Genomic DNA, 23,916 nt, shown 5'->3' on the forward strand with positions numbered 1-23,916 from the left:
CTTCTCCTTTACTTGTAACTACAAATTTCATTGAAATATTTATAAAATAAATTTTGTTTTAAAATGTTATTCTTTAAAAGAAAAGACAAATTATTATATATTTATCCGAATTGATAATAACAAATTTTACAACTTTTACAGGTAAAAGCACAGAATAATGCATAACATATTTTAAACATGATTTTTCTCCATCGGGCTAGTCTGCCCCTGCCTTTATGTACACATTAAGCAATTTAAACAAAAAATCTTAACAACTGGGAAAACATTTTGTATGGTTTGAAAGTAAACTCTCTAATTTCTTAAGTACAGCTCTTTATAAACATACGCAATGCTAATTCACCCACCAATCGTGTCATGTATCAATATTATCTTGTAAAAGTGTAAACATCCCCAAACAAGGAAACCTTAAAGAGTTTTGATTTAAATTAAATTTTAATGAACTTTCCAATTCTTTAACGTATGTTTTAATTACAGAAATTTTAAAACTTCCATCACATAATGCAGATACATTTTAAACTTTTAAAAGAAAACGAAAATGACTTTTAATTAGCTTTTTCTCTGCTAACCAAACATTTGTTTTTTTCTCAGTTAACCAAACATTTGTATTTTTCCCTAACCAAACATGTGTTTTGTTTTGTTTCATTAAAAAAAAAAAAGTTTCGAAAGAAAAATGAAGTTTTTTGTTTTGTTGACATTTTTTGCTATAAAATACGCACGTGCAAGTCTTCAAGCAAGCCAGACAAACCAAATAATCCTCAGTAACAAAACAACTCAAGGAGATGACTCTGGTGAGTATTTTTCGCTGAAATTTTTATGATGATTTGAATGTTGACATTCTGTACCGAATAAACTGTCGTTAAATTTTTATGTTTATTCTTTTTTTTTTTTTTTTTTTTTCTTTAATAATAATAATTTATTAACAGAAAAGAAAGTGGAATGGCTAAACTTTGAATCAATTTCTACGAAGGGTAGTCAACAAGATGGTGCTTTAGCTCATGAAAAGAAGTTATGGACAAATGGAGTAATTCCGTTCGCAGTAGCTTTTCATAAAAACGGTTCGTTAGGACTTTTAAAATCAATATAAATTAGGATTAATTTGTTTGTTTGTAAATCAATTGAGGTTTAGTTGATGATCTGCGAGATTAACATCTTTAGATTTTAGCAAAATAAATTTTAAGCGTATTTGATCGTAGTACCAAAGGTCGTAGAGGTTGACCGTAAACCAACTATTGTCTACATCCTCAAAGCTTACTTATTATTCGTTATAGTTCGCGATGAGGAGAAGAACACAGCTCAAATTCATCTCGATCAAGCGATTCTTGAATGGGAGACAAACACGTGCATTCGTTTTGTACATCGACAAAATGAAAAAGATTATGTAGTATTTTATTTTAGCAGTGGAAAAAGGTAAATCCTACGTGATGTAAAATGATAATTTTGATGTATTTCTGTTTTGAATATTCGTCAATTGAAAAAGCAAGCCAGTATCATTTGTGCCACCCTCGTTCCCATGATAAATAAAAATTTATCTGTGAACGTGGCAAGAGAATAGCAAATTTTTAACTTTTTTTTAAAAGGAAAAACTCGATAAGCAAAGTTTTTCAACAAAAAAACTTTAATTTAAACAGATTTAAAATTGGATTCTAGTTGCGAGTCTGACGTTGGTAGAAAAGGTGGCAAGCAAATTGTGTATTTGGGCAAAGGCTGCTTGCAAACGAGTGCAATAACGCATGAAATCGGCCATATTGTAGGTTTTTTACATGAGCATAGCCGATCCGATAGAGACGATTATGTGACGATTGCAACTGAAAACGTGAATAACGGTACCGATGTTAGATATTAAATATTAGAATAATCGAGCCTAAGGAAACAAGAATGCTATGTTAAGAAGAATTTAAAATATTTTTTGCTTTTGTAGCAAATAAATTTTTCATGATACCTAATATTTAATAAATTTCTTTAGAAAAAATAAACGCGTTTAAAAAATTTCCAAATTACAATATTCATTCTTTGGGACTCGAATATGATTACTTTAGCATTATGCATTATCCAATGAACGCATTCTCGATTAACCAAAAAAACACAATTTTACCGAAAGCAAACAACATAAATAAGCTGGGAAATGATAGACTAAGCAATCTTGATATAAAGAAGATCAAGTTCTTATACAAATGCGGTAAATAATTCACTTTCAGAATTTTTTTTCGTTACTATTGACCTGTTACATATTTTTTTATGTTTAAATTGAGGATTTTTTTAAGAAAGGAATAAAACAAAATGAAGAGTGATATTTATATAATAAACTTTGAATTTAAACTTTTATTTGAATAATATTCTTAATATAAAAACTTTTTTAAAAAAGTAAAGATTCAAAAATGTTTTAGACGCTTTGAGCGAAAATTTTCATGTGGGGGTTTGGAGCCTGTGGTCTCGCTGGAAACCTTGCACTGAATCTTGTGGAGGAGGAACGCGAGAAAGAACGAGAATCTGTCGAAGAATGCAAAATAGAACTAATGGTTGCCTTGGACCTGAAATTGAAACTGAGGCATGCAACAACGAGGAATGCCCAGGTAACCTTTTTTTTAAAATCTTCCAACCTTCATATTAAGTGAAAGAATCTTTCCAGGGGTAGGGGGTAACACAGTGGGCCAGTAGGTGGACAAAGTGGGAAAAGTTTTAGTTGTCTAATCATGAAAACTTATTTAATTTTAGTATCTATATATATTAGGAGAAATTTATTGATAATTTATTTATATTAAATCCCTTAGTTACCAGGACTCTAAGCATTTGAAAATTGAAATTTTAAAAAAAAAATTATAAATAAGTAATTAACGGTGACATCAAAGTTGTGTTATATTTCAATTGCATCTACGTTTTTGAAACAAAAAATTAGTACATGTTATTCTAGAGTATTTCGAGATAAGAAAAACCAATGTGTGAAATAAATTTGTCATAGCATGTTATCTCAGTTATACTTTGAAAATCACAGATTAAAAAAAAAATTCCTTAAAAAATTTATTTTTTGCCGCACTATAACTAATAATTACCACAACAATATTTGAGCTATATGATGCTTCAATCGAGTTTTAATTGATTACTCGTCCCCTTAAATCCCAGTTCAAATTTTATATATGTTTTAACTTGGTTGGTATGGTACTAAATTTTGTATAACAACAACTCATTTTTACATTAACGTTGTTTTAACAGTATTTTACTTGCGCTAAGTACACAATATTGGGGGTATGTATTAAAATGAGATTCACAATTCTTATGAGGTTAATTTTTTTTGGTTACTATTGTGAGGTTGGCGTTTTTTCGTAACAATTTATTTATTTTAATGTTTATTTAATGTTTGTTATTGTTTAGTTAATGAAGGTAAGGGGAAGGGGAAGTATGTTCTATAATATAATAAAACTCATATTTTAATGTGTAATGGTAGCACTCTTACTCATAACTTTTATATAATACAAATAATATTCTCTTACGCTTCTTGCAGTGTTCAATACTGTTTATATCAATTACTCCTCTTTCTTTTATATCTTCTTTTATTACAAATATCTCTTCTTTAATTAAATTTTCTGGTTATTCTCCAACAATCAATATTAAAATCTTCTTCTCTTCTTCTTTTATTCAACTGCTTATTATAAAACTGCTTATTATAAAACTGTTTATTCATCAAAGTACTCTTCTTATCACAAAATTCTTTCTCTTCTTTAAAATCCTCTTTAAATCTCTTAAAAACTCTTTCTCTTAAAATTCTCTTTTAAATCTCTTCTTCTAAAGCGACGACCGTACTCATCAGTCGCTCTAATCTCTCTTTCCAAATCTCTCAACTAACTAACTCTCATAACTCTAAGACTCCTTGTTTTCCAGTTGCGATATCTTTTCATTTACTTATATGGCAGGTTTCATTTACTTATATGGCAGGTTTCATTTACTTATATGGCATGGTTCATTTACTTATATGGCAGGACATTTACTTATATGGCAGGTCTTCGTGTTTATGTTATTTCTCAGTTGTTTTTAACTTTTCTTCTTTCCGTTTTATCATTTACTTACGTGATAGATCGGTGAACAATTGTGTATAAATCTTTTCGAATCATTGTTTTGACTTTTCTATTTGTCGCTTTATCGTTTACGAGTCTTCGCGTTTACGTCTTTTCTCAGTTGTTGTTTTTAACTTAATTCTTTTTCGCTTTATCATTTATTTATTTGAAGAGTTGGTGAATCATCATGTGTATATTTTTTATCGATCGTCGTTTTTATTTTAGTTCTCCCTCGTCACACTATGGATACCTTACTTTGCATAGCATAGCAACAACATATTTTCGGTAGTTGTTAGTTATTTAATTACAAATACTAACAGTAACTTAATTACTTTTAATTTTAACTACTAACTGTAGTAACTTAATTATTAACAAATGTTCGTAGTCCAGGCGGCATATTTATTATAATATTAAACTTTTAAATACAAAATACTTGTTAAATAATTATTTAGATATGGTTTTATTAAACTTAGACATTCATAATTTTCTCCAAAAAAACCATCTTAGTATTTCAAAACAAAATATTGCTGAAGATATATTGAAATTTATTCAGTCAAAGTTTGCTGATTTTAAAGACGTTGATTTATACATGCTGTTCAACGATTTGTTTACTTGTATAAAAAAAAGTGGAAATCTGCAAACTATACTGTCAAAAACTTTGAAAAGAAGTTTCTAAACTGGCTTAATGAATATTTAATTGTCAGAAAAAAAGACAATGAACCAACTGCAAGTAGACGTGGTTGAAAACCAGTTGCATTTGATAATAATTCTAATAAAACTAAAAAACGGCTTGTATCTTGTTTAATTGAATCTCATTCTTCCAAAGAATTATTTTTTGCTGCAAATAAAAAACTTAGAGATGAATCTATTGTTACTGCTGCCAAGAACGTTTTAAATATTTCAAATACAGATAATGCAACTAAATATTCAGCAGACGAAGCCACTGGCTTTAATAATTGATGCAAGTCTGACAAAAGCTTCCTATCAATTGATTAGAAGCGGAGCCTTGGAGAAAGAATATAACATCTACCCTCTTACAATGATGTCAGAGATGCAAAATTGAAATGTTATCCTGCAAACATAACAGTGGAGGACTATTCAGCTTTAGTTACTTTAAAAGATTTATTGACTCATACTTTGCAAAGAATCTGTGCAGTTCAGGAACCTGTGCTAAGGCTTTTGATATTGAACGACAAAGCAATAAAAACAATGACACTAACGTGTAAGGCTGGTTTTGATGGTGCTACTGGCCAAAGCATTTATAAACAAGTTTTATCAGAACCTTATATTAACAGAGATTTAAAGCGTGAAGAATCATTATTTATTAATTGTCTACCCGCCTTAAAAAAACTTCAGGGTCCCTTAAGGGCAAACCCTTAAGGGACCGTTATGAAATGTCCGCGCCAAATTTCAGGGTCCCTTAAGGGCTAGCCCTAAAGCGGCCAAAATAAAAACCACGCTTTACTACTCATCCTGTATGAGTAGTAAAGCGTGGTTGTTTTTTTAAACTAGTAATATTCAATAGTTTAACACATTTTATTTAATAATATTTATAAAAATCATCATTACATATCTTTATTTATAAAAGTGTTTTCTAAGTCTTTTGCTTTTTTTGTCGAGGATTATTGTTTTCACTGTCGTCTTCGTTTTTACTGCCGTCATTATTTCCTTCATAGTCGTCTTTACTCTCTTCCTCAATCAAAACTTCAAGTGTCTTTTTCTTACAGCGCTGCAGACGACCACCAGAGCGATCCTGGCGTTATTAAAAAATCGTGCTACTTTCAGTTCTATCTTTTTTGACGTGGTGCCAGGGAAAATGTGAACAGTTGAAACAATAAAAATTTAAATAAATACTTATAAAAAAAAGAGAAAAAATATGTAAATAAATAGTCATTTAAATCTATAATTATATAACCAATTACTATAGTTATGCCTAAATATATGGATTCGCATGTATTAGAGATTCACATGTATTAGAGATTGTATTGTTTGATATAGCCGCATTGACAATATAAATTATATCTGCATATAAAAAGATATTAATAGTTTTACTTTATTTTGTTGTTAAGTCAAACACCACAAGTCAAACTGTTGACTCACAGTCCAACAGATTCATATTTGTACAATTGTTCACAGTAGATTACACTGATTTTCTTACACTGATTTTCCAGGCTATCAAAAACTTCAGCTTCCCATGTGTTTCAAGCCTATTAATCTTTTGCTGTAAGTCATGCGCCAGCAATTTGTTTGAAATTGTTCATAGACAGTCAACCCTCCTTCACTCTTCATCAATGCTAACTAAAAAAGATCAGTTAACAACTTAAATATATTACACCATCATTCACACTATGTTCCCTTGTCAAGAGCAACACATCATGGCTATTCTTACATAATCAGAAATTGAAAAAAACTTAGCATATTTTTTGGGTGCTTTTCAATCTCAGAACATTGTTGCAGAGAAGTAAAGATAGGAAATTATGTATGACAGACATTCTGCTCAACAAGATCACTAGCAACACATGCCTCCAATCTTCCCTGTCTTTGCTCAAGATTGGTCAACTTATATTCAGTTCACGAAGAATGAACATATTCATAAGAAACTGTCCTGTTATGATAACCATAATAAACAATATACTACATATTTATACTTAAAATATTATACTACTGCCATTCATTTCATATGCCAAAACATTTTGTAGAATATTTTCTTACCCCTAGTAATACAAAACATTCAAACCTTGTGCACTAAATGGTTCAACTTTAAGTCAGTTGCAAACCCCAAGCATACTGCCATGTATACGCAGTAAACTTGAATCAGAAGAATCACGGAGACTTAACTAAAGTCACAACAAATATTATTTTCAATAGTTTATAAAACTTTAACAATTTATAATTACCCTTTGAAAAATAAAGTCTAAAGCAGTTTTGTACCATTATAAAACTAATACTTAACTGACATAAAAATATATTCTAATTTAATTTAATAAAATGGATATGTACACCAATACATATTTTACATGTATTCCTTGGGCCATATGTACTCCTACATGTGGACCTTGAGATTCATATCAAATCTCATTATTATTTATATCCTAGGGTTTTAGAGCATGGTGGCCTTATATACCAGGATATAAATAGTATTACTATAAATGCAGTAAAGATTAAGAGAAAACCTATACATGAACAATAAATAGTTTACAGCATACAACTGACTGTATATCTGACTGTGGAATGCTTGAATCCTATATGAAATCATTAAAAAATTAAAAAACACAATCAAACTTTTGTGTAACTAAAATATATAACTAGATCCCAATTTTCAAAAACTTACAATTGGCTGGGCAATACAGGTAGTTGAAAACTGAAAACCTTTAAAAAAAAAAAAAAAAAAAGCGTAGCAACAAAATACTTTCATATAAGAACAAATAAATCATCTCGATTAACAGCAGAAAAGTAACTTTTACTTACATCAGATAAATTAAGAGATGTACTTATACAATCAGGCTAGAACTAAATAAAAATCATATTATTAAATGATATTTACTTTAACAATGACATTTAGCAATTGATACCATACATTTATGCATGATTAAAATTACATTAAAGAAATTTGATAATGTTAATAACTTACATGTGGGAATGGAGATTGAGACATTCAAATTTTGTTTTCACTCAAACTCAAACAGAAATAACAGCTTTATATGAAGAGATAAAAAATGACACTTGGATTCTTCTTTACTTTTATGACTTTCTCTTAATGTAACTTTACCTGAAAAAAACAATTTTTTTAAAAATTGGCCTTTTAGCACTGTAAGGTACAGAGGTGTATGAGTTTGTTCAATTAGTTTGACTAATTACTCTTAGTAAAAAAACTGACAGCAATCTTTTTTGTAGCATGTGTTTGGTGAGTATTAGTCTCAAAAATTAACAATTTAGATTAAACAAAGGAAATCCTAATTTACATTCATTGCTTTTGCGCTCCATTTATACATATAATCCAGTCGCACCATCAAAAATAGTAGGCACACTTCTATCAAAGTTATCTTCAACAATTTTAATATTCTCCTCCTCTACAACAGGCTCACCCTGCATCATATAATTGGAAGATTCTCCTAAAATGAATATATTTGACCAAAAATATTTTTAAAAAAAGTTACAAAAGTTTAGATAAAAAAAGGCAGTCAGATATTTGTCTGACAGTCTATAAATAGAATGAGATAAAAGCAACAATGTACTATAATTTCTTTATAACATTACTTTGATATTTTCAAATTATCAAGATTATTAGCTACCTATTTATATTGTTGTATTACCTTTTCATCTTGAGACAAAAGTATCAAGTTGATTACGACGTTTTCTTCTTTCAGTTCTTGAAGCCATTTTTAAATTATACAACAAATATTTTGTTGCTATTATAGGATTATATCTTTATTATATTAAATAACTCATTTAAAATAGTTTAAATAACAATTGATCATCATGATTAATGTCTATCAATACTTAGAAGCTATATGAATGGACAAAAATCTTTGAAGCAAATTCTTTTTTCTAACCATGTAGCTTTCTCGTAGCGAACACAACGCACAGTGGAAAATTGTAGAGCAACAGCATATCATAAATGTTTTTTACTAATGTCGCTACTGTCATTATATTTCAATTTTATTTAATAGTTTAATGGTCAATCATTACTATAATGCAGGAATTTCACATAATTTTATGTAAAAATAAAGGATTTGAAGCCTTATTGTTTATTACTTTTGCGGATGTTCATTTCAAACCTGTTCGCTTCATCACTTTAAAAGTTAATTTTCTAAAAAACTTTCTAGGAATAAGTATAAAGTATTATACATTTTTGAAAGGCTCATGTTATGGAGATTTTAAGAAAATTATACATTTTTACTTATATTTAGGAGTAATTATTTGAACAATAAAATAAATGAAAAAAATTAATATTCTTCAAGTTCACTGAGACTTTTGGTAGTTACCCACGCTTCCCCACGCTTTACATTTAATGTAGTATTGTAGCCTAGGTGTTTATTAAAAACATGTATAAGAATGAGTTGCAGAAACGTGCGGTTTCCGAAATTATCGAGAAAAGAGTGATAAAAGTAAAAAAACAGAAAACCGCTTTTTATCGTGGTTTCAAATTTTGTTCATTTATAACAATAGCTTGGTATATGTTTTTTAACTTATTATCAATTTTTTATTTATACCATGGCATTCTTGTATTTTTGCACTCCTTTTGTAGTAAATGTACACTGCCAATATATAAAGAGTTGAAACATTTATATCAGTATAACAAATTCACAGTGGAAATTAAATCAACTCGTTTGAGTATTGAATATTACTTTAGTTATTTTTGTGACTTGTTAAAATGACAATTTTTAAGTGTTTGAAATGTAAATTATTGCTTTCCTATATTGATGGAGGAAAGACTGAGGCACTGTCAACAATTTTAAAAGAAAATTATCAACTTTCTGAGGACAACTTGTGTTTCATCATGGGTGATATTCAAAGGCACATTATTCCGTCTTTTAATAAACTATGGATACTGGCGTCACGGAAAAAGGAAGCTTTTTTATCTAAGAACAGTGATTGGTTGGATATTGTGTATCTTTACCTAACTCAGAAGAGACAATTACCGACTCCACGCCATCTACTTCTTTTGAAAAACGCGGAAGGCCGTGCGTGTCTTATGGAGATTCGTCAGAATCCAGCAAAAAAAAGAAAAAATTCCATGTTACTTAAGGAATATGGATTCGAGCATATCTTTAATACATATCTTCAGGCGTTGCATTCAATAGGAGAAGAAGCAGAAGCAAAACTTGTGGAATCATTAAGGATTGCTGATAAAGACAAAAAAAAAATTAATATCGAGTTTTATGGAAAACGCAAGCCAGAAAAATATGCTAACTGATGAAGAAGCACTCAGCGTGTTTATTGATTCAGATTTAACAAAAGCACAATATTTGTACATGAGGAAGGTGACTAATGAACGAAATTGTTCCATATTTCCACCATATTGTAAAATTCAAGAAATTAAACAGACCTGCTATCCACCATCTTCTGCAATAGAAATTACGAACACACATCCGAAAATTCTGGAACTACAAGATTTATTGGATCACACTGTAGCTAGAATTTTGACCATAGATTCCGTGTACAGTATTGAATTCAAGCATTTACTTTCATATAGTAAATGGGGCTGTGATGGTTTCACTGGCTAAAGCCAATACAAGTAGAAACTTCCAGAGGAATCTGAACTTATTTCTGATGCAAATTTGTTTACTAGTTCTTTGGTGCCTATCAAACTAATTGATATAGTAACTGGCGCAGTTGTTTGGCAAAATCCAGCACCTTCATATGTTCGTTTTTGTCGACCTATATGCATAGAATTCTGCAAAGAGATTTCCAAGAAAACTAAAGCCATTGTAGATGAAGTAAAGAGCCAAATAAATTCTTTGCGTGAAATGTGCAAGAACTTGATGAAGATACTCTGCAGCTTTTGAAAGTCAACGAACTGATTTCAGGAACTGAAAGTCCCTATGTAGTTATGATATAGTACCTTTAAGGTGGTACCAGGGTAAAAAACGGCTATTTTTGATAAAATTTTGAAAAATACCAAAATTAATGTTTTGAATTCTTAAATCTTCCTATTTCAATATGCGTATTGCAAAAAGTCAAAAATCTTCTTAATTTTAATCAAGTTTGGCCTTTTTTTAAAGAGCAGTTTGGTTCTTGTTTCATAACAACGACCTTAGAAACGCTTTTTTTCTCGCTAAATCTCAATTTTTCAGAAAAAATAACTTTTCATAGAAAATAGATAATAGGCTGAAATTTTGCAGGTTTAAAGATGAACATATTACGAATGTTGTCTGTGAAGCAAATTTTTGTTTTTTTTTTATTTAAAACTCATTTTTATCATGCTTTGGTCCCAAACTACCTTTAATTTTATATCTTAAAGTTCGAATGTCAACCTGGTAAAATTAAAAATGTTTTAAAAAAATCTGTTTCATTGACAACATTCTTAATACATTAAAGAATTCATGTTCAAATTTTCAAGCAGTTTTGACTCTTTTTGAGTTAGTTATATTAGATGAAAGAATAAGCAGTTTTGGGGGTAACATAACACTAATTATGCGCATAATTAATGACGTCATCACTAAAATTTTTTTTTTTGGGCTACTGTTTTATATTTTTTTTTTGTTCATTAACAGAAAAGAGCTAAAGTCTATTAATAGTTTTCAATTTCTTGTTAAAAAGTTGATTTTACCCTGGTACCACCTTAATATACCTATACATTATTTCATAAAAACAACTATTTAAAAATTGTTATTAAGAAACTCTTTTAAATATTTCTATAATTAGTAGGTAAGCACTTTATGTATTTTTCGTCCTTTTTAATAATTTTAAGGTATTTTCATACATTTGTAAAGCATTGTGTTAAAGTGTAAATTAACAAACTGCCAATTTTGAAGTTTTTGATTTTTATTTATTTATTTTTAATATTGTATTACAAAAAATTCTTATAAAAAGTATTTCTCAAGAAGCGTCATATACTACTTTACATTTGTGCAAAATTTCAAATCTCTATTTTTAGTAACAAAAAAGTTATCGATTTTTGGTCCGAAACACACCTTTATTTTCCACTGTGCAACGGTTCAATTCTACATTTCCTCTTGTACTAAAAAACTCTTCTCTACTTAAGTTTTGCATACAACTTATACTTATAAAAATCCGTAAGAATATCTTAATTACTATCATAAAAAAAGCCACTCAAACTATATTTACAATTTTTTAAGGAAACAACGTCAATATACGCTTTACGGAGTTTCTTTCTGAATGGTTCAAAATTGCTCTGTTAAATCGTTTTTTTCCGAGTTTTAAAATTCCAGAAAATTAGAGCCGATTTCCGGCTAGCCCGAGTTTAGCCCTAAGCCCCCCCCATATTAGGATCTGCCCTAAACACACCCTAACTTTAATAAATCATCAAAAATATACTAATTTTGTGCTGAAAAGTAATGTAAGCTAATATTTTTTAGTTTTGATAAAAAATTGTTTGAGAAAATTTGCCCTTAGTATACCCTGAACCACGAAGGGACCCTTAAGGGGCCCTTAAGTCATTTTAAGGCGGGTAGTCTCATTGGATTTGACTGGATTTAACAACAGCAACAAAAGGGTGCCTTTTTGGAGAAATCAAGTCATCCTCCACAGCCTATTGTAAACCATAAGATTTGCACACAAAATGGAATCCAAGGATTCTGTGATTGAAGAAGATCAGTACATTAAAAGTGAGATAGAAAGCTTGGGTATGATTTTATCAGAGGTTTGCGGATCTTCTATTGAAGTGAATTGTATTATTGAACTTACAATGATTGATGGGAAGGTCCAAACAATATTATCTAAAAAAAATAACTCATACCAATGCTGTTCAGTGTGTGGTGTCTCTCCAAAAAATATGAATAGTCTTGATATCCTTAATAGATTATACTAACAGAGAGTTCAAATATGGTCTTTCCAGTCTTCATGCATGGATTAGATTTTTTGAGATGGTATTGCACATTGCATATAAAAAAGAAACAAGAAAGTGGCAAGCAAGATTTAAAGAACACAAAGTATAGGCATCTGTAGCTAAACAAAAGATTCAGACTGATTTTATGAACAAAATGGAACTTGTTGTTGATTTCCCTAAAAGTGGTGGTTCTGGAACAAGCAATGATGGCAATACCTCAAGGCGTGCTTTTGCAGCTTATGAACAAACAGCTGAAATTCTGGGTATTGATCAAAACCTTATATTCAGATTTTACATTATCTTGGTTTCGCTCTCTTCAGGATATGAAATAGACTGCTTAAAATTCAAGGATTATTGTTTCGACACTTTTAGACTATATGTGTCCCTTTATCCATGGTATTACATGGCTCAATCAGTTCACGAAGTATTGATACATGGACATGACATAATTAAAAGTCTTACATACCCATCGGACTTATGTCAGAGGAAGCTCAAGAGGCTAGAAATAAAGACTTCAAATCTTATCGCGAAAATTTCAGTCGAAAAACATCCGGAAGAGCAACAAATACTGATCTTATCAATAGACTCCTAGTTTCCAGTGATCCTGTTATTTCATCACTGTGTAAATCAACATCACACCAATCATAAAGCATTTCCTTCAGATGTTTTACAATTACTTAAACAATCTTCAAACGATATTATTGTTTTATAATTTTTTGAGGTAATTTAAAATTGACAATGCTTTCTTGCAATATTTTTTGCTTTTATTATTCCTAAAACATTATTTACCTAAATACTCAATTGTTATTCAATATAGGTGGGTCAAAAATCCGATAAAATATTCAAATATCAATTTACCACTTTGTAACTAAGGAACGTTCCGGTAACGAAGCAATATAAGTATCCATAGCAACTAAATTAAAAAAATTATTACTTTTGTAAGAAGTGTGATCTCATATTGGTACTCATGCCAAATTTAGTGAATAAAATATAAAACTTACAAAATATCTGCAGATAACAAAAATAGGTTGTTGCTAAGCAAAATAAAAGTATCCATAGCAAAGAAATAAAAAAATATTACCTTCATAAAAAGCACAGACATCATATTTGTACTCATACTAATTTTAGTGAATATAGCTTTAATATTAAATTAGTTACAAATTTTGTCCAGTAAAAGTGAATTCTGGCCCACTGTGGGTAATAACCATACAAAATTAGTAAAAGTTTTGCAAGAAATAATAAACTAATAAAAAACAAAAACTACTTCAATTTCAAAAAAGTTTAAAAAGTTTAAAAATATATAAAAATAACGACTTTTTAAGATTGGCCCCGATACCCAAATGATTTTAGCTTCGCTGGATCTCGAGACGTAGACAATTTACTTGATTGCGTTTTAATATATGAAAGAGAGGATTTGAATGATTTGCGTTTTTATTCATTTTGTCAAAGAAGTGAGTCACCTTTATATTCTTGATAATTTTTTGGGAGCAAAAAAAATCTTTGTAAGAATGAACTGCTAAAAAAAAAAAAAAAAACAGTTACTTTTCGCCTCTCAGGTGAACGAAAGATTGGAATGCGATGGTCAGACAACGGCCCCATAAACGAAATGAAATGTACGTTAATCAATGAACCGTTGAGTGGAAAGAGTTGGAATGATAATTATTTGTGTTTACCAAAATTTTCACCGTTTAATTTCACGTAAGAAAATTTTTTTACCGAAGTTTTGTGTACAAATTAGTAGTTATAATTTAAGATTATACATATATATATCTATCAAAACTTTATATATATATATACATATATATATATATATATATATATATATATATATATATATATATATATATATATATATATATATATATATATATATATATATATATATATATATACATATATAAAGTTTTAAATAAATGCAATTATACTTCGTCTAATTTTAATTCGTTAAATAAATTTAAAAATTTTAATTATTGAATCTATACGTCAAAGTTCTGAAAACTTTTTTGAGAGTTACCTCAATTACGATCTTAGATGGTCGTTTGAAGGTCCACTTAAAAATCTATCTTGCATACAGTGGTACTCAAAAGAGGGTAAAGACGGTTGGGATAACAACTACCTTTGTGCAAATGAGTTTTCTAGGAATCGCCAATTTCAATCACCTGTAAATGGAAAATATAGTAGCTGGAGCGAATGGTCAAAGTGTACAAAAGAATGTGGAACAGGGAATCAACATCGATTTCGTTTTTGTGATAACCCCGCACCAAAATTTGAGGGAGAGCCATGTCGAGGAAATTCGTTGGAAAACAAGAAATGCAATATTCAAAAATGTCGTAAGCACAATATGTTAAAATGTTATTTAAGTGTGTATAATACATATACTTGTTAATGTTTCATATATTATTTAAGCATATATAGTTCACTTGTTAAACAAGTTTATACAGATTTTATTCCAAAAAAGACAAAAGTTTTTTTTTTTCTGGTGTCTTAAACGTTTTTGTGTCAAATTTTTCAGATTTTTACTTGACTGAAATTTTTAGGCGACCCTCAAGGGCTTAGAAAAATTTTTAGGCGACCCTCAAGGGCTTAGAAAAATTTGTAATAAACTTTTTACTATTTTCCATTTAAAACTCGATTTTATTTAAATTTTACTGATTATTTTACAAACGATCAATTATGATGTAAAAATTATTTAGAAAAAAAACCTACATTAATTTTTAGAAACTCCCCATTAATAACCTAATCATTTGTCGTTGATTTAGGGGAGAAAATTCTTTTGATTGAAATTTGGAAACTTTTTTTTTCTCTTTCACAACTTCAAGGGAAAATGGCATTTTTTATTTTATTAAATAACTAGATTAGATCACGTTACTCTTTTAACAAAATTGTTGATGTATAAAAAACTACGAACGGTTTATTGAGGTAAAGAGATTTCGTCAGCAACAAACGTCAGTAAAAAAATCAGTCATCAAAAACATTATCAACGATTTACAATACTTTTTGAAACAACGCTAATGGAAACCCTGCTTTAACATTTTTTGGAAAAGCTCAGAGGATAACACAAGGATTGGTAGCTACAAGTTAAAATACCCGGAAGTGCGACATGACTTTTTCGCACCGCTTTTTGGATTTATTCTTGGAGTTTTCATAAAAAGATAACGCCATTGATTAAAAAACCAACAGTAGATTTGTGAGACAATTGCCAGGTCATTTCGGGTATATCCAACACTCTGGGGTATAAAAAGTCTGTTAGATTTTTATACCTCATAATAGATAACAAACCAAGGTAGATAATAACTATAAACATAACAACAGATAGAAAGGTATCACTTAGGAGAAGTCAATATGAGTCGAAATTATATACCCCATCTGAGTATAAGTTTGTATATTTAAGTAAAGAGTTTGAATATTTATGCATAAAAAAAAATTGCACATGCGCACGATTTTATATTATGTTTTTAGATAACTATAACTTGTTTGCGTGAGTGTACGAGTGTGTAGGTGTGTGTGCATGTGAGTGTACGAGTGTGTAGGTGTGTGTGCATGTATATGTGTGTTCTTTGTTTAGTTTTCATAACCTTTTCAACAAATAGTTGAAAAGTTTATGAAAACTAAGCAAAGAACAATTTGTATGTAATTTAAATAGTAATTAGTAGTTATCAACTATTGCATCATCCCGAGAAATATTATTCTAACTAAGGGGTATATATATCAAAGGGAACGTATTTAAACATGTATATGTATATACTATTTACAGCTCAACCATGTCACAAGGTTTTTACAGTCAACAAAGGAGTGTTTTACTCTCCTAACTACCCAAATTTTTATCCAAGTGACCTCAACTGCAGCTGGTTAATTAAAGGAGGCACGAATCAGCGAGTTAAACTTTTAATTGAAAAGCTTGATTTTGAAAGTAAGTTTCCTTCTTTTTTTTTTAAAGGGATAAAATCAGACCTGGACTTTCTGTTTGCTTAATCTCTATGAACTAAGAACATGAATGAAGTCATTAAAATCATATGAAAACATTTCAGGGTTTTTAATGGAGCCTTGTTTATTTGACTACTTAATTGTGCGAGACGGTGACATGAATGGTAAAGAAATTGGCAAGTATTGCGGCCAGAATGCATTAGTAACAGTTGTATCCGCTACACCTTCATTATGGATCAATATGGTTACTGATAGCCAAGAAAACAGGACTGGTTTCAATGCATCTTGGGAATTAATAGACCGAAAAGGTATAATGAAACAATATAATTTCGTTTACAACGTTTTGCATTTAACATCTATTTTAGTTTCTCTTTGTATTAACTGACGCAGCTTGTGGAGAAGTATATACATCAATAACAGGAGAGTTGAGTACACCACATTATCCTTCGTTATATAGTTCGAATATGAAATGCGATTGGGAAATCGTGGTGGACAAGGATTCCTTAATATTATTGCGATTTATTGCGTTTGAAACAGAGAAGAATGGATCTTGCGAGCATGACTATCTTGAAATTACAGATGGTGATGATAGTAACTCCATTTTATTAAGTCGGATTTGCGGATTAGATCCGTTAAAAGGTGATTTTTTTAAAGATAAAAAAATCATTAAAAGTTTTAAACATAAAAAAGTTAAAAAAAAAGGGATAAATATAATATTTATGCTATTAAATCATTTAAAGACTTTTATTTTAAGACGTAAGGTTTTCCTGGAAATGAAAAATAAATATTATTGTTTTTCTTTACATATTTATGTTATTGTTAATATGATAATTTATAACGTTACATATTTATCAAGTGATAGATTTTTATGTAGATGTTATTGAACTAATGAGTTGTCATTTTTTAAATCTTTTTAGATTGTTTTATTTTTTAAATCTTTTTAGTTTCATTTTTTTCAGATGGCTTATATTCAAGAACAAATAAAATCACGTTGAAGTTTGTTTCAAACGAAGCAATTGAAAAAAAAGGATTCAAATTGAAATGGAGAGCAGTAAAAAAAATCTCGCAAAAGTGATAAACACATTTGATAGTTTTCTATATGTGTCACTAAAACCAACCATGGAATGAGATAGACGATTAGATAGCTAGACGATTAGATAGCTAGACGATTAGACAGGTAACCCATTTTATAACACTGAGAGTTTTGTAAAAATATACAAACTGTTATGTTTTTATTTTGACATTCGATTTATAGGTTAACAAAATGTTTGCTGGTTGACAATGAAATGACAATTAGAGACGTAATCTTAACATTTCTTTTTATTTTCTCGTAGGTTTTCCTCCATTTCTCTGTTTCCTTTTTTTTTCATTTGATTAAATTTTTTTCCACCGTTAACTTTTTTTAAAAAAAATGTTTAAAAAAAAAAACAAAAAAAAAAAAAATTCAAATTAAGAAACTCTTTTAAATCTTTTAAGAACTTTAGTACCAATGGAACTGTCTTCATTTCTGCAGATCAGAAAAAATGGCAAAAGTTCTAACTTTAGTCTACAATAAAATATTCTATTTACATTCAATTATATATCTTTATATATTTTATTTTTTGTAACGCATTTTATTCTTTTACACTTTGTGACAATAAAGAAAATGCTTTTATTCTTTTATACTTTGTGACAATGAAGAAAATGCTTTTTGTTGCGAAGTTTTTGCGAACGTAACGATTAAAGATTAAAATTATGTGCGTTGGTAAAAAACCGAACGTAACGATTAACGATATAAATTAAATTGTGATATTGAAATTCGAACGAGTAATTGATTCAATTCGTAACTTCACGTAATTTGCTCGAAAGGTTCGTCATAGCTACGTAAATTAGTTTGTTTGAAATTTCTGTTAAAAATTATGAGAACCATCGATTAATTTATTAGGATCCTTTCCCGTTAATTTGTGATAAAATTTCGAAACTGAACACTCTTACGATAACTACTATCAAATATTTTTCTACAAACCCATTCGCTACTAAAGTACTATTAAAGAATATTACACACATGTATACAACAGTTTGACTTTTATTGAAGTTGTCATAAAAAAGTTTAGAATTTTAAACAATGTAAAATATGTTAAACTTATTTGTATATGCATCTTCTAACAACAATCATAAATTGTGATTGACTTCCTTGGGTAAGTCGTATTGTCAGTTGTTTCCTGGCTAGTGTTCTGACATGCTCCTCTGTTGCTGAGTACTGAGACTGAAAGGTGTTTTAAGTAGCAATTGTTCCTTTACTGCTTTCATCATCTATCTCTTCCTCTGAATCCGAAACCTCAGTGTTTCCTTTCTCTTACAAGTCATCAATTGGAACACAACCACCCTCGTTAACCTTACCAAACTATCGCCATATGAAGGATTTTGACATGTTAATGACACCAGAACTGTAGAGATTTAGTTGAAAAAAATGTAGGTAAATTTCGTAACTGATGAATATTTACATTTACGAATCGTGAATAACGATTAAAATACAAATAACAAAAAATAAATTTCATTATAAATATCTAAATAAATTCAGTAAACTTAACGATACTGACTACAAAACCAGCAAAAATAAGACTTTAAAAACTCTTTTTTTAAAATGAGAGCTGGTCTAGTTATGTGGAGCACAATTTTGTAAACAAATAGAATTACATAAAAAACACCATTTATAAAAAGACCCAAATCGTTATTTACGAACTTTAACGCAAATTATTAACGGAATTTTTTTAACTGACGTAAGATACAAAATATCACGATTGAATCTTACTATTTATTCCGTTAGTTAGAATATGATCGTAAATTACGAACCAAATAATGACGTTTTTTACGAAAAATAAAATTATTTAATCGATTTTCGGAAGATCAAAATTTTCCTCGTTCGCGATTAAACTGACGTAACTTCGTTTAATCGCAGTTGTAAGTCTCTTCTCTAACAAAAACACACAAATTTACACTGCATCTCATTCTTTTCAACAACCCTTTTTGATGTCAAAGCTGCTTTTAAAATTTTATTTGCAACTACAATATAAAAATATTTAAAAACATTTCAGTTTTAGCTATTAGCTTTACAATAAGTGGCAGTTAGAAAAAATAGACCAAATTTAATTCTTCCTAAATGTAAGCTGGTGAGGAAAACATCAAACCAAATAATCAAAAAAACATCCAAATGAGTTTTTATCATTAAAAATATTGAAGAATTTTAATTTAGTTTAAATTATGTTCACGTTAATGAAGCATGTGTTAAAAAAATCATAATTTTTATATTAAAAAAAATTCCAATATTCTTTAAGTAACTTTTTTGGCCAACATCAACGTGATTTTCTATGTTAAAGGTAAAAGAAAAATTTAGGTTGAAATGGCGCCCCATACGAAATGAAATGGCGCCATATGAAAAATATTTTTTTTTACAACAACCAATGTATTCATTACATAGAAATTATACTTTGTGAATGAAATTTAAATAAATTTAAATTTATAAAGAAAAAATTTTAAATATTTAACAGATTTTGATGATCAAAAAGATTTTGATCAAAGAAAAATTTTAATCAAAAAAACTGAAGGATACCACTAGGGATTGCAATCCCGCATTGCGGGATCCCGCAATCCCGCGGGATCCCGCATAAATTTAAGGCATGCGAGATCCCGCAAAAACTACTGGGGGATCCGCGGGATTGGCGGGATTTTGAAACTATTGCTTTTAAACAAAAAAGGTCAATTCTTTTAAACTAAAAAGACAAAAAAAATATCAAATTAAAAGTGTTTAATGTATTTGCGAAACAAATCCATTGAAAAATTTATCTTCAGCTATTAAAATATTTTTCTTAGCTATAAATATAAAAAAATCATTCAAAAATAAATAATTATTTAGCAAAACATTGGTCGAACTCGTTCAAATTTTTTTTTGTTTAATTAATGATTATGTTGAAATTTTCGCTAATGAGTATGTTGAAATTTTTGTTAATGAGTATGCTGAAAACGTGAAATTGAAAACGTGCGTGCATAATTATAAAAAATATACTTTTAAAAACTACTTTTTAAAAAGTCTTTAAAAATTATTTACATTAAGATTTTAATACAAAAGTACTAAGCATGTCGCAAATTAAAACTATATGGAATATTTTAAAAAAAGTGATAAACAAAATGCGAAGTGCATGCTATGTTCGGCTTTACATTTAATAGTTTTTGCACATCTTTAGATTTACGGTTCTTGTTTTCAAAGAGTGGTTTCCGGCTTCCTACTTCACCTAATACTATAAGATCGATGGTAGTTAAATTCTCAGATTCTGTAAAAGTCAATATAATGAAAAAATTCACATCACTAAAAAAGCAAAATCAAAAGTTTTCAATAACGTTTGACGAATGGACATCACAAAATAGTCAGAGATACTTAAACTTAAATTTACATATGGAGGCGAAACACTTTAATCTTGGATTGATTCGAATCCATGGATCGTGTAATGCAGAATATTGCGTCAAGTTAGTTGCTATCAACAACTATGTTATGCTCATGGAATACAACTTGCAGTTATTGATATCTTATACAAGAAAAACAGCGGAGAAGTCGAAGAATCGTTTACTACATATGAAAATTGTAAAGAAGAAGATGAATATGGTAAAACTGAGGATGATGAAGTTATAAATAAAGAATATGGTTTGACAATGATTTTGACCGACCATCTGCTGATTGGTATTTGGTATTGTATTGAAAGAGCCTTAATTGATATTGGGTCAGAAATTCGTTTCACCCAAGAAGAGTGGTCCCAAATCAATGACTTAATTATTTGCCTAGCACCACTAAAACTTGGTCTCGAACTTTTATGCAGGAGAGAATCGAACCTTGTCACGGCGGAAACAACTTTTCAATTTATGCTAGATAAATTGCAAAAGCAATCATCACTTTTGAGCAAAGATTTAGCCGCTGCACTTCGTGTGAGGTTTACACAACGTCGTAATAAGAATTTAAATGGACTACTAGTTTACTTACAAAATCCGACGAAGAAAATGAACTCAAAGAAAAAGAAGCTGTAGATTTTATTAACAGTTCCCAAATACTTACTCCTACAATTCTATCGCTGAAAAAAGAATTGGAAAATCAAACACAGAAAGACAAGAAAAGCTGGACAGAAAATGTAAAGGAGAGACCAAATTTAGATTCTTTAGACTTTGATAAATTATTGAAGCCGGAAATGTCTGCCTATAAAAGTAATGGAGTAAGAGGCAAGCTTCAAGATATAGCGCATAGTTACTTGATGACCATACCACCAACAAGCGTAGAGGCCGAGCGAGCTTTTTCAGCAGCTGGTTACATATGCAGTCCTTTGAGGAATAGATTAAGTGATGATACCTTAAGTAGGGTCTGTTTCTTAAGAGCACATTTCTTACAATGATTTTCTCATTTTGATATTTAAAAAAAAAAAAAAGCTAATAGACGTTCTACGTAAAGCTAAAAGATGTCCTATGTACTTTGGCTTGTCTTTTTGTTCATTAAATGTTAAGAATTATATTGATTTACAAATGAATTGTGTTTTTTGGCTTTATTTACCTTATTTTATCAATTTCATAAGTTGAGTATATTTTTTCTGAAATACTTGAAAGAAAAATACAATTGTCATTTTGCCTTTTATAATGTGCATAAGAAACCTACTAATCCCGCGCGGGATCCCGCGGGATCCGCACAAAAATTAAAAAAGTCCGCGCGGATCCCGCGGGATTAAAAAGTGTGCGGGATTGCAATCCCTAGGTATGATACCACGTTAAAAAGCATCGGGGAAAGATGAGCGGGAAGATGAGTGGAAAGAAGTTCATGTTTTAAGAAATTACTACGATGAAGTTTACGCAAATAAAAAATCATTTTTTAATAGAGTTTTTAAAAAACTGTTTTTGAGGCATCAATTTTAATGCGATGGCTGTCATGGCATCAATTTTGACAACCATGATGGCTGTCACCTTTTTCAAAAATACATTAATGAAAACAAACATTTGCAACTCTTTTAATTGCAAATTTAAAACTGGAAAAACAATCAATGTATCAAATTTTTTGTGAAAGAATAATTTTTTTCAATATAAATTTTTTATTTAAATTTTTTATTTAAACTTGCATAAAAGATTGCGAAAAGTTTTGTCACCATAAGCTCTTCTTTCAATCCCCTCAGATGTTAATTGAGGAAGTTACTTTTGCTAGAAACCATAATCTGGAAGGAATTTCACGAAACTCTACGTACGGAAAGAGAAAAAAAAAGAAGTCCGTCAGGTTTATGGTTATTGTAAATTCAATTTCTTACGTATACTCGCAAAAAGTTCATGGAATTTTCTTGTAAGATTTTCACATAAGACTTACACATAAGATTTACACATAAGATTTACGCTTAAAAGTTCCTGAGAAAATCGAGGTTCTGGATAGCACAGAATAAAATGATTAAAATGATAAAAAATGATTAGAAATTTTGACTTGTGGAAGGATTAAGTGAGTAATCACGTGCCTGTAATTAAAGCAATTTTTTTTGCAAAAGCCACTCATTTTTGTAAATTTTCATCGCGATTAACTACAACTCTTACAGCTGTTCAGAATTTTTTGTGACTAAAACTTCCCAGCAAAAGTGATAAATCAAATAAAACTCTAATGGCTAAAATTTTTCGTTCAGTACGACCATTCCATTTGCATGTGCTGATGGGAAAATGATAATTTCTTTATCTGACGTCTAAAAGCATGACACATTCTAATCCTTCAATCAGCCAATCGTCAAATAGAAAAGACTTCTAAAAATGTCACTTTTCTATATGATGTCACCTTCTATTAATTTCAGTTTCCCAGTAAAAAATAAAAAAAAAAATCAATAAGTTTATTTTAGTATTAGATGGTTAAATTTTTTTGAAATTTAAGACCCCTCATGTTACTATCAATATTTTTTAACTGCATAAAATATTACCAATTTTTTTAAAGATGAAGTATTTCAAACAGGAAAAATTACCTTATATAAAACATGTGAGAAGCGAGACAACAAAAACATGTGAGAAGCGAGACTACAAAAGCTTGTGAAACTTTAAAAAAAAAAAAAATTAAAAAAACTTGAAATAATCATTAATGTTCACTCATCTTTATTTTGTTTTCTACTTTGACTTTAATGCTATATGATTATACACAGATTTCTCTAAGTTTTTTTTACGCGATGGTGTTGCTTCCATTGCACTGTTTTTTTTTTCCTTAAAGTTGGCGTAAATTTTTTCAAATGGGAATTTTTGTGTGAACCATTTTTTTAAGGTTCAACTTACACAAAATATTTGGAAAACTTTAAGAATTCCTGTGCATTAATTCTTGTGACCAAAGTTTGTTGCATTTTACTTCAGATTTATACAAAATTTTTGTTTTCAAAACTTTTGCGAATTCCCCATCCCAGATCTCCTTCCCAGATC

At 29.4% G+C, this 23,916-nt stretch overlaps 1 protein-coding gene and 1 long non-coding RNA gene across 17 annotated transcripts; one reads left to right on the plus strand and one right to left on the minus strand.

The window, feature by feature from the left end:
* Positions 1-599: 599 nt before the first annotated feature.
* LOC145186517 (tolloid-like protein 1) lies at positions 600-17,793 on the plus strand. 9 transcript variants are annotated; one of them, XR_016454840.1, is made up of 14 exons: positions 600-788; positions 924-1,055; positions 1,269-1,407; positions 1,648-1,823; positions 1,964-2,176; positions 2,385-2,570; positions 13,881-14,009; positions 14,115-14,256; positions 14,590-14,888; positions 16,313-16,468; positions 16,587-16,790; positions 16,873-17,121; positions 17,442-17,659; positions 17,738-17,793. XR_016454840.1 is itself a non-coding variant. In XM_090095445.1 (13 exons), the coding sequence occupies exons 1-13, from the start codon at positions 671-673 to the stop codon at positions 17,555-17,557; spliced, it is 2,259 nt and encodes a 752-aa protein (XP_089951571.1). In that variant the 5' UTR covers positions 600-670; the 3' UTR covers positions 17,558-17,793. The 9 variants fall into 9 exon arrangements, 4 of the variants coding, with proteins under 4 accessions (XP_089951571.1, XP_089951572.1, XP_089951573.1 ...); XM_090095445.1 differs by having other exon boundaries at positions 17,442-17,793; XR_016454842.1 differs by having other exon boundaries at positions 621-788; positions 16,940-17,121; positions 17,442-17,793.
* Positions 5,564-8,639, minus strand: LOC149885058 (uncharacterized). 8 transcript variants are annotated; one of them, XR_016454851.1, is made up of 7 exons: positions 8,360-8,635; positions 8,009-8,158; positions 7,678-7,815; positions 7,515-7,556; positions 7,378-7,415; positions 6,784-6,883; positions 5,564-6,651 (listed from the first exon to the last, which is right to left on the minus strand). It is a non-coding gene; the product is annotated as an uncharacterized LOC149885058 (long non-coding RNA). The 8 variants fall into 8 exon arrangements; XR_016454846.1 differs by lacking the exon at positions 7,515-7,556 and having other exon boundaries at positions 5,564-6,344; positions 6,784-7,288; positions 8,360-8,639; XR_016454847.1 differs by lacking the exon at positions 7,515-7,556 and having other exon boundaries at positions 6,784-7,288; positions 8,360-8,639.
* Positions 17,794-23,916: the final 6,123 nt, after the last annotated feature.

Source organism: Hydra viridissima, unplaced genomic scaffold (genome assembly GCF_058129835.1).
Source record: "Hydra viridissima isolate aposymbiotic clone 2 unplaced genomic scaffold, HvirCarnegie_v1 scaffold_8, whole genome shotgun sequence".
Classification (NCBI taxonomy): domain Eukaryota; kingdom Metazoa; phylum Cnidaria; class Hydrozoa; order Anthoathecata; family Hydridae; genus Hydra; species Hydra viridissima.